This window comes from Cebidichthys violaceus, unplaced genomic scaffold, assembly GCF_023349555.1.
Source record: "Cebidichthys violaceus isolate CVI_PGR_0920_01 unplaced genomic scaffold, fCebVio1.0.p SCAF_24, whole genome shotgun sequence".
Classification (NCBI taxonomy): domain Eukaryota; kingdom Metazoa; phylum Chordata; class Actinopteri; order Perciformes; family Stichaeidae; genus Cebidichthys; species Cebidichthys violaceus.
Genome location: NW_027176417.1, coordinates 7,062,099 through 7,078,942, shown reverse-complemented (window position 1 = coordinate 7,078,942; position 16,844 = coordinate 7,062,099). Strand labels below are relative to the sequence as shown.

Sequence of the window (16,844 nt, the reverse complement as noted above, 5' to 3'; positions counted from 1 at the left end):
GCAGACGTTGTTACACTTTCTTCCTTTAACTAGGAAATCCATGACACGACGTGTGACAAAAACAAATAATCAGAAACGTGTCATCCGCAATGCTCACTTGTTAAATTAAAGGGAACGTGACCTTTGTAGTGGACTCTGAACACATGATCGATTCACTGGTAAAAAAACAAAACATACATATACACATATAAGGCTTGAGTTCTCAACTCTTGGTAGTATTATTGCCATCTAGCATATTTGTAAAGCTTAAAATAAATATGGAGCACTGTACATAAATAATTTACATCAATAAGCAAAAGAAATCATAAACACAAGGCCTCTAAATGAGAGAAATGCTTCCACTGCTCTTCAAAGCGAGTTAGTCTTCCTTTTGATGCTCTCGACTGGAGGTCGGTCACTCTACCTAAAGCTATCGTTGTGGCGAAAAACGACTACAGTCATGGAAAAAAATGAAAATAATCACTGTACACACGAGCACGAGAACATAATCACAACAACCAAATGACATAATTCATCAACGCGGCCTGTGATTTCTTGATTGTAGCTGAAGGAAAAATCCACCCAAAAACACTTTGGGTCGTGTTCTTGTGCTGCATTCAGGGTCCTTGTTTTAACACAGTTCAAATATGTAGGTCATGCTTCAGTTTAATATAATATAAAACAGGGAATAAGCCGGAAATCTCCATATGTGAGAGGCTGAAAAACCTATTTTTATGCCACAATTACTTAAACAATTAATAGATTATCTAAAATAGTTTCCCGTTATTTTTCTGTCAATCAACTAATCGATTAGTCGACTAATTGTCACAGTTGTGTCCACAGCCAGGGATGCTGCTCTAATAGAAACAGACACAAACTATTTATTATTATCGATTAACCTGACAATTGATATTTTGTGATTAAGTCAATAAAAGGACCCTTAAATGTGTCAGTATTTTCTTGAATAGATGATAAGCGGTTCTCTAAATATCTGCAGCTTCAGCATCAGGTGAAGCTGAGGCTTCGTTGGGTTTTGGAAAACTAAATGACACTCGGTGTTAAAGAGCCTGAGGGTGGATTTTTCCTTCTAAAAATCGTCTGGTAACCGACGAGACCGGTGATCGGTAAACCCAGAGAAACCTCCAGCCAACCAGACGTTTGTTTAAGCACAACACCGGATGTCTGTGTTGATCTATGTGACGTTCCCGTCGAGGTGGCTGGAGGAGCCGACCTCTGTCCGGCCGCTCGACGTTCCCCGACCTGCTTCAGGGGAACGTTGAACACTTTCTGCTGGTAAAGTTCATTCTGTTTTTTATCTTTTTTTTTAATCTTTTTTTTTTTGACTTTCCCCAAAACAAATGAACACTGGTGTGAAGTGACTTTCATAATGGAGAACTCATATACTCATGCCTGTTCCACTGCTGTTCCCTTCCCAAAAAAAAACACAAAACCCCAAAAAAACAGCACGTCGTACAGTTCATCATATAAAAGCTTTAGGCTGTATTCTTATTTATCCTACGCATGCGGCCGTATGCAACCGCACTTCTGAATAGAAACCAAGACATTGGTACACTTCTTTGTTTCTGTACAATAAAAGATAAAATGTGCATTAGGTATGCTTGTACATGACATTGTACAATATTTACATACAATTCTTAATAGCATGAAATTTCAGGATTATCTATATACATATTGAAAATGTATCAGAAATATTTGGACTGTCTATTTTTCTTAAATATGTAAGGTAATGCTTGTAGCTTTTTTTTTTGTTTGTTTTACTATCTTATACTAGAAAAAAATAGTTAATTCAGTGAGCTGTAGACAAATCGCAACCAATGTTTTTCTTTCTGTTTTCCGTGTTTCCTCTCTACAGTTAAAACTGTATTGGTGATTGGAATATCCAGCACCTTCTGTGGTCAGTCGTTAAGTCAAGTTGATGTCATGGATGTACCACTGAAAGTCCACGTGTAGCACCTGTTAGAGAGCTCAGATCGCATCAAGGCTGAACGGACGAAGTCTCCGGAGGCTTGGAGGACGTTCTCGGGCCGACACATTCAATGTTATCTGGATATCTTCCTCCTCTTCGGCTTGGGGAGCTTCACCTGACGATCCCTCGACGGGATCTGACGACAGACGGACAGAAACGTTACGGGGGGACGAAACACACGAGGAGAAAAATGACTTCTCCGTCTCTCCGGGAGATCGAGAAAGGTGTAAAACACTCACTGTGCCCGACATCTTATCCAGCTCACTCATGGCCTCGTGGATAGCAGCTTCCAAGTGATTATTCAGTTTCCCCGGTCTGTTGAACATTTATATTTTACATTATTTACAGTTAAACTGATGCAGTCAGACAGGGTTTCTTTGCTCTGGGACACTTGCTTGCTGCAGGGCACACACGCAACGACTAGGTGTCACCAACACCAACACATTAACCGTGTCACTGATCATTCGTTAATCCAATCGTAGCTTAGGGACGATAACTTTTAACGACGGACAAAGCATGAACCTAATCTCTACGAAACATATCATGGTTGACTTACTTCAGGCCTCTTTTGGCGGCTCGGTCAAGTGCCTCCAAGTCGTGCGTCAGTGTTTTTAGCTTCTCTGGCTCTACCTGGATGGAGACGAGACCAAACAACAAAACAATGACGGTGAATATGTTGTCATTCTGCAGTCATCATTAAGTCCTCTATTCAGGTAAAATGATTATAGGGTTTGGAGCATTTTGGAATCCATCTGATTTTGACTTTTCGGGAAGCATCTATCTTACGCTGGAGAATAATTTGCGGCAGCCAAACTTTGCATATGGAGACTATGGCTGGTTTGTTCAGCCACTGAAATCAGCCTTCACTCTGCATTTAGTCTAAAAACTAAAGTTGGCTTGTGAAATACAGGTGTTCACAGATGGGTTTCTCACCTTGGCCTGCTCCCGCAGCTGCATAGCAGCACTGTGCACTTGCTCGTCCCCAGCCAGCTTGGCAGGCCAAGGTGGGAAGCCCTTCAGCTGGCCCCAGACCAGCTCTCCCATGTTGAAGGTCCTGGACCGGTAGTGAAGCAGCTCTGAAGAGGGAGAGTCCGGTTGCCGCAGGTCCTCCTCGCTGCTTAGGCTCTTAGTGTCCGAGGGGCTGGGCGCCATACCGTTGAAGTGGCCGTTGTAGTGGCTGTAGTCTTTGGCTGTGGCCAGAGGTCCCTCCAGGCTCGTGGAGGAGCTGGGCGACTGGTCGTCCCCCGTCAGCTCCTGCCGCGGGGGGCCCAGCACATCCCCGTAACCCCGGGTGTTGAAGTGGGGAGTGACGCCGTTGATGTGGACGCAGCGCTCCACCGTCTGCTCCAGACGCTCCTTGTAGTTAGCAGGCGTCCGGTGGCAGTTGTTGAAGCGGTAGCCATCATCGAGGAAGGCCTTATCGTGGGCCATGACCAGGCCGTGGTCGTTGGACCCCTCTGTGGGGCAGGGCGGGGCGGGGGCCAGGCTGGCGGGTCGCTCCATGCAGGGACTACTCCTCACTTGAGTCGAGCACTCCAGAAACTCCTCACCACCCCAGGCGCTGTTGTTGCTGTGAGCGTCGAAGCCTCCCCCGTGCTGCGTCTCCCCGTCCCACTGCCCCCTGGGAGTCCCACGGCCAGGAGAACGGAAGTAGTCGTTGGCCTCGGGGCCGTCTGGAGTGCTCTTCCCCGGATCCATGTTCTTCTGACCTCGTCCCGGCCTCACCTGCCTCGGTCTGGCTTGCTGCGGTAACACCTCTCCTTCCTGGTGCCTGTGCAGGACTGTGCTGACTGCTTGGGGGAGGTTGACCGGCTCCCCTATAGAGGCAGTGAAGGCACTCATGGCGCTGAGGGCGGGCACCGGACTCGATTGCGTGGTCCCGCTCACTGTGGTGGTTATAGTTACGTGCATGCCCTTGCTGGCGGCGTCCACCACGGCTCTGTAGATGGCGTCCACCGACTCTGGGCCTCCGCCCGGGCCCCTGTCACCGCCGGGCGCCCCCGCTGGAAGCCCGTCTCCTTGGGGCTGCTCCTCCCTGAACTGTGGGTGAGACAACATCCCCGGCTGTGGACACAACAGCAAGGTCACAACGTGGTTACATTTTGTGAATTTGAAACGCTGCAGACAATTAAAGCAGAACTCATCCTCCCCACCTGGTAGTTCTGGTAGAGGCAGGCCATGGAGCCGGCATTGGCGTTGTTTCTGTCTGAGTAGGGCGGGTTGTCAGAGAAGTGCTGCTGTCCCTGGTAGGCTGGGTGGGAGGCCACCCCCTGCTGCATGCCCTGGTGGACCTGCTGCTGGTACATCTGACCTACACCGGAGTTGACGTGTGGCTGCAGGCCGCCCATACCACAGCCAAGGGATGAAGGGTTTCCTGCAAACCCATTGGGACAATGTAAGTCAAAGTAGTCGCGGGACGCCAACGGGGATGATCCGTCTCCCAGCTCCTCCACTAGCAAACAGCAACGTCACTGTTTACTATCCATTTTTGCGAGATAATTATGCTACAAATGACCTGCATCTTGATGTCATCGCACATTATGCACAATTCGAGCAGATTTTGCAAATTATTAGCATTAACATTTGCATTCAGGCTGTTGCAAAACAATATACTGTATAAAGATACAAGCAGATCTATTTGAGTGGGCGTCCAAAATAATGGCAAATGAACGGCAAAGCTGGACAAGACTTTCAGAATAAAATAAAAAAGTTGCACATTAACAATCTGTTGCGCCCAAAACTAACAGATGGACACGCCGCGTGGTCCAGACAGACTAGTTAGCAAAGCGTCCAAGGACAGATCACGAACAAAAAAAAACATACATCAAGGCCACAGATGTATCAATGAACGAGGAGAGAGCCCAGCAGCGACGCTACGCAGACAAAAGCAGAAGCAAACACAGACTCTCGGAGGCCTGACGCTGTGTTCTGTGGGTGTGAGGATGAGACCGGAGCAGCTGGTGCGGATGCTACGTAGCTGAAGGGCAGCTGTGTGTGTTCTCCATTTCTCTTTCTTCCCTCTCTAACGCCGAGAGCCACGACTCGGCCGACCCCACCCCCCCCTTAACTCCCCACATCCTCCGCTATGATATAGTGACGGCTGTTGCCGGGGGAGGTTTCCATGGGAACCGAGTGATGATTGGTGGTGCTGTCCACTGCCAGGAAGCTCGTTGGGGGAGTTTGGGTGGGTGGATGAGGGGGGGGGTTACCAGGGTCGGGTGGTGTGATTTTAGTCTTCTGGGGGGATGGGGGGGGGGGGGGCGCGGGCGGTCAGCTGGGTGGCAGGAGGTCTTTGGGGGGTTTACAATGAACTTTGGAGTATTTGTTGATGGGGGGGTGGAGCGTTCAAGGCTCGCTAGCTGTCCAGAAACAGATGGCTAGAGGCTACTGCTAAAAAAGGCCACTTTCACAGAGCTCTCAGTGCTCTTAAGACCCCAAACATGTCGTCAAATTAGCCTCAAGTATCAGGAAATCAAGGAAACTACTCAGAGGCTTAAGATCTGCTCTTTGGTGACAGAATATTGTTTCATCCCGAGAGCCTGTGAGTGCTTTTGTGCTAGACAGGGGAGGTGAGTCATTTCGCTGTATTTGTGACGTTATCATTGCTTTCTTTTTCATGATAAAAACAACTAAACACTGATGAGTTTTGGACCACTAGAGGCAAGAGTACAAGCTTAAACCCGATTTTATGCACGCCGGCTGAACCAGCATGTGTCATTACGACACGTTTTGGCAAGTTAAAAAGTAGCCAATATTAGCAACCAGTGCCACTAGCCTCACAATCCAAAAATGTAAATTTCAGTGGAGGTGGGAGGGGAGATGTGCACGGCACACATTGTGTCTGTTTGCTAGAAAGTTCATGGGTTAGAGGTGCATTACCGCCACCAAGTGAACTGGAGTCGCTCCACTCTAATTATGGGCTCTCTCAGTCTCAAGTGCGACCACTAGTGGTAAAATTCTGTATCGCGGTCCAGTCGGACGTTTGGCTAAATTCGGCTTCACCCTACTAGGGGCCCTGCAGAGTAATGCTTTGATGACAGATCCCCTCATTGTTTGCCTCACCTGTTCTACGACTATGACACAAGGATGAGAACATTTTGTAATGAAATTATGTTACGATCCCTACATCCTGTCACCCTCTACCTCCTGACCTACACAGGACCACCTGAATTTCGTCGACTTGACGGGATACCTGGTGATAAGAACAGGTGGGCTCCATTATAAACCACACGAGGACGCAGAGACGCACCATGAATACATAAGCTCATAGTCCGGCTCCACAGCAGGCAGGACGGGGGAAAAAAAAAAACAAGATCTCAGTCTTTTCAGAGCTTTCAAAACAAACGCTCACATGAATGAGAGTATACACACACACACACACACACACACACACACACACACACACACACACACACACACAAGTAGTCATAGTCATGCACACGCAATCATTCAAACACACACACACACACACACACACACACTAAACCCTCATCAAAGGCTTCACTCTGGTCCCTATTCAGGGTCTATAGTTACTATAGCGACCAGCTAGCTCTTTTTTGAGCGCCCTATCTGGGCCGCTTCCCTTAAAGCGCGATCCAGATCCCATTTCCATCTTCTTACACCATTGACTGATGCTAGCATACAAATAAAACAAAGAGAAACACTGGCGGACTGACAATTAGCCAAGCTTTCCAAAGATGAGGGGGCCTGCTCATTAGCTCAGAGATACTGGAGGAGCCCGACTGTCTCGGCTCGGGGCCTATCACCTAAATCCTTTGGTTTTTGTTCACTTATAACCATAGAAACCTTCTTCATCCAACCTAGCTTATCGTGAGGAAGAGCGGGGGATACAGAGTCACTAACCGCACCGGATATCAACCGTCCTCCAGCCAGAAGGCGGTCACTGGGGACTCTGGACGCTTAGTGCATGCATGTCATTTTTAAACTATTATTTTTAGGGTTTTTAAAAATGGAAAACTAGTGGGATTATTAAAGTGCTTCTGAGCATTTAAGTCTACCAGTTGGGCCAGCACAGCTCAAAGGATCATTCAACTCAGCAATCAATAGTGTGATCACTGTGCTCACATAATAGAAATAGCTGTAGTTATCTCAGCAATCAATAGCAATGTTTAGAAAAGAGACAATAAAAAATAACATATTTGCTCCATTGTGGTATTTAATGCCTTAAAATGTAAATATTTAGCAGCAAATGTAAAGACTGAAATCAGCACAGGGGAAATATAAAAAGTCTCACCCGAATCAGAGATGGTCTGTGTACAGCTTCCATCACCATGTGGCATCACCACCATGGTAGTCCGCCCCATCCCGTGAAGGAGGTTCTGCTGCGAGGGGTGAGGGCCGGGATGGGACAGCGGTGGGGGGTTAGTGTGGGGGCGTCCCAGCGGCATGCCATCGGGGCCCACTGGTCCACCTCCTGGCACCATAGGCCCACAGTTACTCATGGAAGAGGCCTGCATCTGGGCTATCATGTCAGGGAACTGGCCTGGACGAGAGCCCAGATGGCCCCCAGAGGTGTCCATGTTCTGGCAGTGCTGCATGGCATCCCCTGGACCCCGAAGCCTCTGTTGAGCTAGGAGGTTCTGCTGAGGGCCAGCAGGGACCATACCAGTGCTGTCGCTGTAGTGCAGCTGTGCAGATCCTTGAGGCCCCGGGCCAGGGCTAAGACCTGGACGATGGTTGTGGGAGCTCTGGCAGCTCATGGACTGGAGAAGCTGGGCCATGGAGGTGTTTGGGGGAAGGTTTCCAAGTCGGCCCACTTTTCGAAGCTGCTCAGTGGCACTGGGCCCCGCCATGTGGGGTCCTCCCATGCCTCGCTTGTTAAGCATGTTGTAGACCATGTTGTTACTGTTGTCGTGGTTTACTGCGGCGCTGCCCGATGACTGCTTCCGTTTGCGCATGGGGTCCCTCTGCTGGGCCATGAGCTTGTCTCTAAGAGCCGCCCGACCACTCTGGCCCTCAGGAGTGTTGAGCAGCATGGTGGAGTTTGGCGGGAGCATTGAGTTTAAAGTGCTGTGTCCCTCCATGCCCCGAGGGCCGCTCATAGAGCCAGGGTGTCCGCCACCTACTCCATTACCTCCACCACCAGCCCCCATGCTTGCCATACAACCACCACCACCGCCGGCGCCGCCACCGCCCATGCTAGCAGGGCTGTTGCTAGCAGCGCTGAGTTTGTTTTGATTTGCTAGCTGTGCTTTGGCTGCGGCTGACAAGAGACTGCTGGCCGGGAAGGAAGCGGCATTCTGTTGGTTGAGAATCTGGTTGAGGGGCATACCCAGGAGTCCTGGGTGGCCCTTCTGGGAAGCGCTAGGGGTTGCCAGAGAAGAAGACGATGACGAGGAAGAGGTGGGCGAGTACATGGGGTTGCTGTGCTGCTGGGCGCCAATCGAGTTTCCCATGCCGGGCAGCATCTGGGAGTCTTTGTACTGGTGGTGCGGGTCAGTTTTGTTGGTGGAGGGACTGGAGGGCATGGAGGGCCTGGGAGATCCCATGGCCGACCTGGGGGAACGAGGAGGAACCTTCATGCCACATGGGGCCTGGTGCCCCGAGGGCATTGCAAAGTTCCCATGGTCAGAGGAGGTGGAGGATGACCGTGAGCGATGAGGAGAGGCCTCCATTCGGCCAAGGACAGGCCCTGCCATGTGGACAGGCGAAGTGACAGGGGAGGGGGACATGGAGGAAGCCGGACCCCCCTGTTGAGTCCTTTGAACATGGCCGCCATGCCCCAAAGGCCCAGGCTTCCCTGTGGGTAAAGGTAAGTTGCTTGGCAAGGGAACGATGACGGGAGGGGGTATGTTTACATTCATCATTTGTACCTGAGAGTGGATATTGGGCTGGAAGTTGGAGGGGTTTGGGGCGATGGGGATGGGGTCCAGGATGCCTAATGGGTCTTTTTCGGAGGTCAACTGCCTTTTCTGAAGAGCACAGGATGGTGGTATGGACGGAGGAGGCGGTACGGGGTGCACAGGGGGCTGTGTTTTATGGTGGAATGCTGCACGGGACATATCCATACCAGCGGGGAAGCTCCCCCGAGGCATGTTCATGACAGGGCTTTTGGCAGTGGCCGTTGGGGAGAGGGGCGTGCTAGTCCTCCCTGTCATGGCGCAAGATGGTTGGCCCGCAGGGGAGCCATGGAGCATTAAACCAGGGGGGGAAAGAGGCGTCCTAGTGTTCCCATGGATGGAGGCTGAGCCAGGACTACCAGCTCCTGGAAACCCACAAGGATTGGTCCTTGGAAAGCTATCAGGGCTGCCCAGAGTGTCTGCACTGGGAGACTGTGATCCATCTCCATACAGCTTAGCACTGGAGGGAGGTGGGCTCAGCATGCCTCCATACCCAACCCGGTAAGGGGATCTGGGGCCTGGCTCCCCACTGCTCAACCTCTGCGGCCTGGGGTATCCAGAGTAGAGCTCGGGCTGCTGGGCTCCACCCATCTCCTGGGGTGGATACAGCCTCTGCTGCTGCTGTTGTCCAGCTGCCATCATCATCTTGAAAGGATTCTTGCAGTCTGGGCCAACAGCGTTGGGCAGGCCATCGTGGGGTTTAGTCCTTATTACTCGTTGAGACGTGGAGTGTGCAACGACCACAGATGATGTACCTTGAGGAAGTACACTTGAGTTAGATCAATACCAACGCCTTGGACAAAAGCAGGACAGGAAAGTCATTGTTATCTGCAGGTCACAGTGGCTGGTGAACCATTAAAATGACAAACTAGTTACCATCAGGGCTTAAATAAAAGTGCTTGACGTCTACAACAGAAGACTGGATTTACTCGTACCTCCCCCCGGGCTGGTGAGCGTCAGCGGTGGGTGCGTCCCCATGCTCCTGTGCAGCGTGGCCACCGCCAGAAGCTTCCTCTTGTGAATGCAGAGTTTGGTGACGTCTTCGTCCGCTCTCACGTCCTCCGCCGTCCTCTGCTTCACAGCCGCCCCGGGGTCGAAGTTGAACACCTGAGGAAAAAGATTGGTGGGTCGAGCAGACGTCAGTTCACAGACACCCATGTGAACGCGTCTTTCACTTTTGGTCATGCTCCTAGAAGTCTCGCCATAACTTTAGGTTTCATTGTTGCATGAATAATGAGATGAGGGGAAACCTGTGAAGATAAGAACTCCTGTGGATATTTCTAAATGAGATTTCTACTTGGTAGTGGAAAGAGGAGCAAGAGGCAAGACAGGAGAAGGTTAAAGTGATTACGCTCCAATTTTGTGTAGAAGTTGAAAATTCATACAGACAGATGGATACAGTTGGATTAAAGCCAGAGAGAGAAGGTGGTTCTGTGGTATTGTGTGACTTTGGTGAATCCAAACTAACCAAAAGTCACAGAATAACACTACCAAACTAAACCGACCAGAACCTCCCGTGTTCTGCAAGGTAAAATGATGGTAGCGTTGGTAATTTACCGACTATGGACCTCACACAATCTCTCTTCAAAAAATCCGAAGTATTTCTTTAACAGTGCAGACTGTAGTGTGAATAATCACAGAGCACTTTGGAGTAATAACCCACATCTAAGGACGGTCAAGAGTCTAAGAGAATCAAACATTTCTTCTCTTTCGGTCGACAGAAGACGGTTAAAGTGAGGACGGGGATTATGAAAAATGTTTCATGTTTGTGGGGGGGGGGGGGGGTAGCATCTGCTATATTAAAACATGAATAATAGAGCAGAGAAGCCAACATCAGCCTGATCGGACAGACATGGTGTTGGGACAAATTTAGCTTCATGAAGGATAATCATTTGGATTATCCCATGTAATGTGATACAATGGACGCCTCACGACACCCCCGACATCTGCAGCGTGGACCTTCCCATAGATCAGTGGAGTCGGTCAGCTTGACTTTATTTCATACATGCTGCGCATATGGAGAAATGGATTATGCTGCCGCAGTGGTTCGAGAGCTTCCTCTGGATATTTTTACGCTCTTCTCCGCCATGAAAACTGGAATTCATTGTAACCGACATTAATCCAAGCCGACCACAGCCATGAAGGACAAAACTGCAAACTTTTTTTTTTTTTTACAGCCACCTTTCAAGCTGACGGGGGGGGGGACTTTCTGACACTCAAAAGACCATTTCAACCAAAATAAAAGCATCACTTTAACAATAGCCTGTCAGAAGTTGTTTTCACCTTGGGTTGACTAGTGTGACACCATTTCCTCCTCACAGACGTGTTGACTTCGTCCTCATTCCTCCCTCTATTCCTGTCCTCCTTCCTAGCTGCCGTAACGAATGTCAAATAAGTAAAGTGTCCTATCTTGAGGCGGGAGCACGTCACGGGTTGACCGCCTGCTTTGAATCAAAATATCATGTAGTCTGAAGAGGCATTTAGCTCACATTCATTCTCGGTGATTTGCAGCCAAACATGTAATAAGTGGAAACTAATTAACACAACAGCTGCTCCACAAGCAACTACCAAAAGCAACAAACAGTTGCAAAATAATTAAATCTTAAAATCAGAAAAATTAGATTGAAATTTAAACGATTGGTTGAAACCCCTGCACAACCCAGCATGCAATGGTCTCACTGACTTTTACTTATCCAAGAGTAAAAATAAGGAAATGCACCAACAAAACAAAAGACATCGTCCCCTTACAAACGTGTCTTTATGTCTCACTTGTCTCCAAACAGCTGGGACGGGATCAGGCATGATTCCCCAAACTAAACCAAAATCCAGTTTGACGTCATCTGCGATTCGACGCTTGAAATGAAGTGTGATTCACATCTTTTTACCTTGCAGAGAACAGCTGATTATTTAGCTGTAGTTTTTAGACCACATCATATGAATTCATCTTAATCAGAATATCTTCTGAAGTCCATTCCCCGCCTGATCGCTGTGTTTTAAATGAATCAGGACAAAAAGAATTACCTTGTGGAGGATGAGTGGGCACTCCAGGCCGCATTTGCAGGTTCCATCTGTCAGCAGGTAGGTCTTCACCTGCTCCAAGCCGGACAGCACCGAGCCACTGGGACTGCACACAGAGAGCAACGATGTTAGTCTGAGGACAGACGTCAGCCGGTGAGGCTCCAGAGCACAAACACTCCTTCTGTCACGCTAGATGTTCTTTAAAAAGGATTTTTTTTTAATATCATTTAACATCGAGCATTTTTACGTGAAAACACTGCGAGGGCTTCGTTCTCCCACCACAGTTTTATTCCTGACTCAGAAGATGAAAAAGGAACCGCCGCACATTGAAACGCTCCACTGACAGACGTACAAACGATTTCTGTTAGGTGGGTTAGCAGCTCCTTGAGGCAGGTTTTGCTGCAGGTTTAACAGCCTTGCAACCAGGAAATCAAAGAGTGAAATCCTCCCACACCACAGTGGAATTCTTCCATTCATAAGAACTAAAAACAATAATCAGTGAGGAAGAATATCATGTTGAATAAAAAGTCACTACCTGATACATGCATGCAAATGTCTTCCTTTTATTTTTGGAATTTTGTATTTTTTGTGGATTTAATGAAGGACTAAAAGTAAAGTCACAGCTGCGGTAAATAAATACAGGAGAAATTAGGAGTTTTGTGCCAAAAAGAACTTTGAAAATCAGAAAAATACATCCAGAAACATTCAAAATATTCCACCAATAAAAGAAGAACACTTTGTGCTTTTGGCTGATCCCATCAAACACCTAAAAGTTAAGAAAACAACCAATGACTAGATCAGTCACAGCTGCTGTGAGAATATCTACTGTGAGGATCTACAGTCGCACATCCCCGAAGCAAACGCACACTTTAAATGTAAAAGAACATGAGCGAGTGTGCGGTGACAGTATCAGGCCACGGTCACAGAAGTACACAGGATTCTTTCCAACACCCAAAATAAACCTGACACCAGCCAACTGCTTTAGTTCATTGTGGCCGGTAAATACCCGTGCTGGTGTTCATATGCCGGGAAGGACACCAACTTCCAGTCAACGTAACACGGATCCAACCCATTAGTCAAAGCCCCCGTTGCACAAGCTGAGAGGATTCCATGAGCGATACACGGGTTCCTTGAATTTACCAGAATTTGGTGTTTCCCGTCCAAGCAAACACGTGGGCTGCAATTTACTCGAGTCAAGGGATCGCTTATCCGGCAGCCTAAGAACAATATGTTCAAGAGATTCTTACAGATACTAGATGCCAAATACGCTGCAGCTTTACCAGAGGAAGTCAGGGGAAGAACTATGACTCCATGCAGCGAGACACACGATCAAAAGGTCACCGTGTTACCTCACTCACAATTGGTCAAAATATCATGTGATAATATGACGATTTGCTGCTTTTTTTGTGTTATTTGATTGTGAGTTAAATCATTTTGGTTGTTGGTGAGTCAAGAGATCTGAGGACATCACCTCATGCTCAGGAAAATTCTCAAAAATTCTCATTTCTTTCAACAATGAATCGAGACAATACGAGGCAGATTAATTGATGTAGAAATCTACAATTGAATGTAAAGAAGCCGACTCACGAGCTCCGTTTCTTACCTTATGTATACGACCCCGCCGCCGCGCTCCGGCTTGCGCTGCCAGCCGATGGGCACCTGGACAGGGACGGCCTGCCTCTCATCTCCCGCCTCACAGTCCTTTCCGCCATTCATTGCTCCGCTGGTTTTACGCTCGACACCTCAGAGGTATATATATCAGACATCAACCGGTGTCTTCGCAATGCACCTCATGGTCGTCTTCCAAAGCCGTGGTGGTGGAGGAGATGGCGGGAGGGTTGCGGAGACGGCTAGAGCTGCGGGGTTACGCTTCGACGTAGGGCGTCGCTCTCAGGTAGAGCTGGCGGGTGGTCGGGTAGGGTGAGGCGAGCTCACAGCAGACCCTACCCTCTCAGATGCTTCATGGCTACACAGCTAAATGGGGCATGGACTTCCATTACTGCATCTTGTCTTTCAGAGCCATCCGACTCGGGAAGACGCCGGCTGAAGAAGTGGGGATCCGGAGTGGCTTTGCTTTCACAGGAAAGTCTTTTATTGTTATTTCTTTTACCATTTACTTTTCGCCGCCCAGGATACAGTCCCTCAGTCGGACAAGTAGAGTGTGTTTAACATATCGGCTCCCAAACGCAGTTGGGTAGTGGTATTCCCATGGTTCCTGTGAGGGCAGAGCAGAAGAGGAATACACATGAATTAATGGTCAATGCGACCCATTTGCATTGCATGAGTAAATTCATAATTAAATCTGCTCTGGGAATGGAAGACATAGATGATATAAAAGCCCCTTCAAGTTCTGACAGTCCTTTTATTTAACCAATGACTTCCATTGTCCTATAAAAAGGTAAAATGCTAAATAACTGTTGGAAAATATCTGAACTCGGTTTGCTAGCGACGGCTCTCCATGCAAAGCCTCCTCTCAGCCGTCGGTGCTGCTGACTCATAACTGCCCCGTGAGCCGCTGAGACCGAACCCAGTGACACCACCACAGAGGAAGAGAGGGAGGTGAGGAGGGTAGTGCTGCCCGTGGTCACCGCAGCTAAACGTATGCTGTTTATCTGGAAATACGCAGCACCTCATCGTCTCAGTGGAGGTGCGTAGTGTCCTGTCAGAGACCACCACGTCGTTAAAATCTCATCTCCCACAGCTCCATGTTTGCAGAGGTAACAGAGAAAACATCATTTATATTGTTGTGCTCATATTGGAGGAAAGAACTAATTATTCCTCCAACAAGTGCTTGGTGCAGAGTTTCTGTTTGAGGACGTCTCTGGCTGCGACATGTTTAACCTCCATTTTCAAGGTTTTGATTTGGTATTTTGGCTTTTTTTGTTTGCTCGAACTGGAGGCAGACGGGAAGCGGTACACAGAGAGAAGAGTAATGTCCAGAAAAGTCCTGGACCTGATTCAAACCCAAGACATTTTGATTAAAAATCACATCCTTGCCATAGCCCAATGTTTTCATCTTAACCTTTGGCAAAGCAGCCCTATTTAAATCTGTCACTGTGCTAATGTGAAAGCACAAAATGAAATCTCAGCTCTCACCATTTCACAGCCCATCTCTCCCCACCATTTCTTTACTCTCAAGAAGTACCATGTCCAAATTACACACGGTATCTACTAATCTGTAACCTTTTACTGCGGCCTTTACACATGAATGTATTGTTCACAGCAACAAGAAAGAGACAGACAGACGGACAGTGAGAGAGGACAGAGAGGTGGTCCAACTCAGAACATAAAAGCCTAACAGAAATGCAGCCTGAATCCCATTATTACTGCACTGAAAAAATATTACGGTGGATTTTTTTAGCTATAACCAGCAGCTAAAAAAATGCCCCCACCTTTTGGCAGCCACATTTTTCACCCTAACAGGCGGAAATTTGGCGTGGAGGACACGTATTAGTGAGGCTGTGTGTGCATGAATGCTTGAACGCGTGGATGCATGCATGTACATCGTTGCAGCTATCGTGAATTTGTGCTTGTTTTCTATTGATAGTAGGCTTTTTCCTGCAATATGAAGCTTCATTAGCTGATGGTCTTTACCTGTATAATGTACTGCATGGTACTAAACAATTCACACGGAGCTCTCCACTGCATCTTTTCAAATGACAGAGCAGAAACGATACATTTAAACTTTAAAGGCTTCATAATGGAGTGATGGTACGTAGAACGGTACGTGGGTTTAAGGACAAGGATAGAAACACAAAGCCTTGCGTCACTGCAGAGTCACTGCGATTACAGAAAGGATGGGAATAATAGTGCGAGTGTCAAGCATTATGTGGCACTTGGGAAGGTAAAACGCAGCTATTTGAAGAGGTGAAAGTGAAGGGAAAGCAGTCAACAACAATCTTAAGTTATTCCTGTTTTCTACCGCAACATAACATTGAGGAAAAGATGCAGTATTATTGGAAACACGTTGAGAGGAAAAATAAGTTTTGGCACAGAACTGCCTCGCAAATGACGGGAATTCTGCACAACCTGGACTCAATCCAGCTGAAAACTTAATACAAGCAGTATGGAAAAAAAAAAACACAAACAGCCACTGGAGACTTACGGCGAAGCAATCTCAGGAAGAAAAAAAATGTTCAGATAAGAAATCGCATCAAAATGACAAGTGGAACTGCAGCCAAAGGTTCTTGACTAACTGAATTTGCAGTCCATTAAGGACGGCAGCTTAAGTAAATGAAAACGTTCTCTCTCAATGTCCAAATTTTAAAGAATATGATTAGACAAAGTGGCCAGTGTGCATCTCATTACATGCTCAAGAGCTGGTCTTCGTTCTCTTGCGTCCTTATTGTGATATGTGTTATTTACAGTGAAATGAATGCATCCTATGGATTTCTTGTAGCGACCAAGGGAGCTTGATGTCTGGAATTTACTTTGCCTGTGACGATGGTCTTTCCAAACCACAAGCCTGTCTAAGAACAAGCTCTTTAAATAACGACTGCAGGAGAACACGACAAACCTCTACCAGCATTTGGATTGTAGGATTTTAGTAACACCTAGTTTGCCAAATGAATAAAGCTATTTAGAAACAACAACAACAGAGAGAGGATAGCCTTTTTCACACCTGTAAAATCAAGGGAACATAATCTCAGTTTAGCACAACCTTAAAAGACATCGGAATATATACGTTGACCCTGAATCTGCCTTAATGTGATTTAATGTCTGGTTAATTTGACACACTATGTATGTTACGCAGATAAAGTCTGTGTTTATTCCAGGGAATTTATGATCAAATAAATTATTATTATCTGTTGGACTGCTGGCCAGGAACAAGATAACATATATTGTTGTGCCACACGGGTAAATGAAGAGGACTGCAGTGGTATTATACGTCACCTTGAACATAGACAGTGTTTGGAAGGTTTATCATGCAGTATGCTCTTTATTAGGTTGACATGGGAGCACGGTGCCTGACCACCTCTGAGCATGAACTCCTGAGCATT

General features: G+C 47.5%; 1 protein-coding gene across 2 annotated transcripts in view; it reads right to left on the bottom strand.

Moving 5' to 3' along the window:
- Positions 1 to 1,459: 1,459 nt before the first annotated feature.
- The window catches only part of mbd5 (methyl-CpG binding domain protein 5), a 16,617-nt gene continuing 1,232 nt past the window's right edge, over positions 1,460 to 16,844 (bottom strand). The window contains exons 2-10 of one of the 2 annotated variants that reach the window (XM_068719449.1): positions 13,448 to 14,059; positions 11,848 to 11,950; positions 9,762 to 9,933; positions 7,221 to 9,581; positions 4,120 to 4,340; positions 2,900 to 4,030; positions 2,523 to 2,596; positions 2,206 to 2,281; positions 1,460 to 2,102 (exon numbers count right to left, since the gene is read on the bottom strand). In XM_068719449.1, coding sequence (XP_068575550.1) covers positions 2,040 to 2,102; positions 2,206 to 2,281; positions 2,523 to 2,596; positions 2,900 to 4,030; positions 4,120 to 4,340; positions 7,221 to 9,581; positions 9,762 to 9,933; positions 11,848 to 11,950; positions 13,448 to 13,560 — 4,314 coding nt within the window. In that variant the 5' untranslated portion in view covers positions 13,561 to 14,059 and the 3' untranslated portion in view covers positions 1,460 to 2,039. Of the gene's footprint in view, positions 2,103 to 2,205; positions 2,282 to 2,522; positions 2,597 to 2,899; positions 4,031 to 4,119; positions 4,341 to 7,220; positions 9,582 to 9,761; positions 9,934 to 11,847; positions 11,951 to 13,447; positions 14,108 to 16,844 lie in introns of those variants that run through there. The other variant, XM_068719450.1, reaches the window with a different exon arrangement.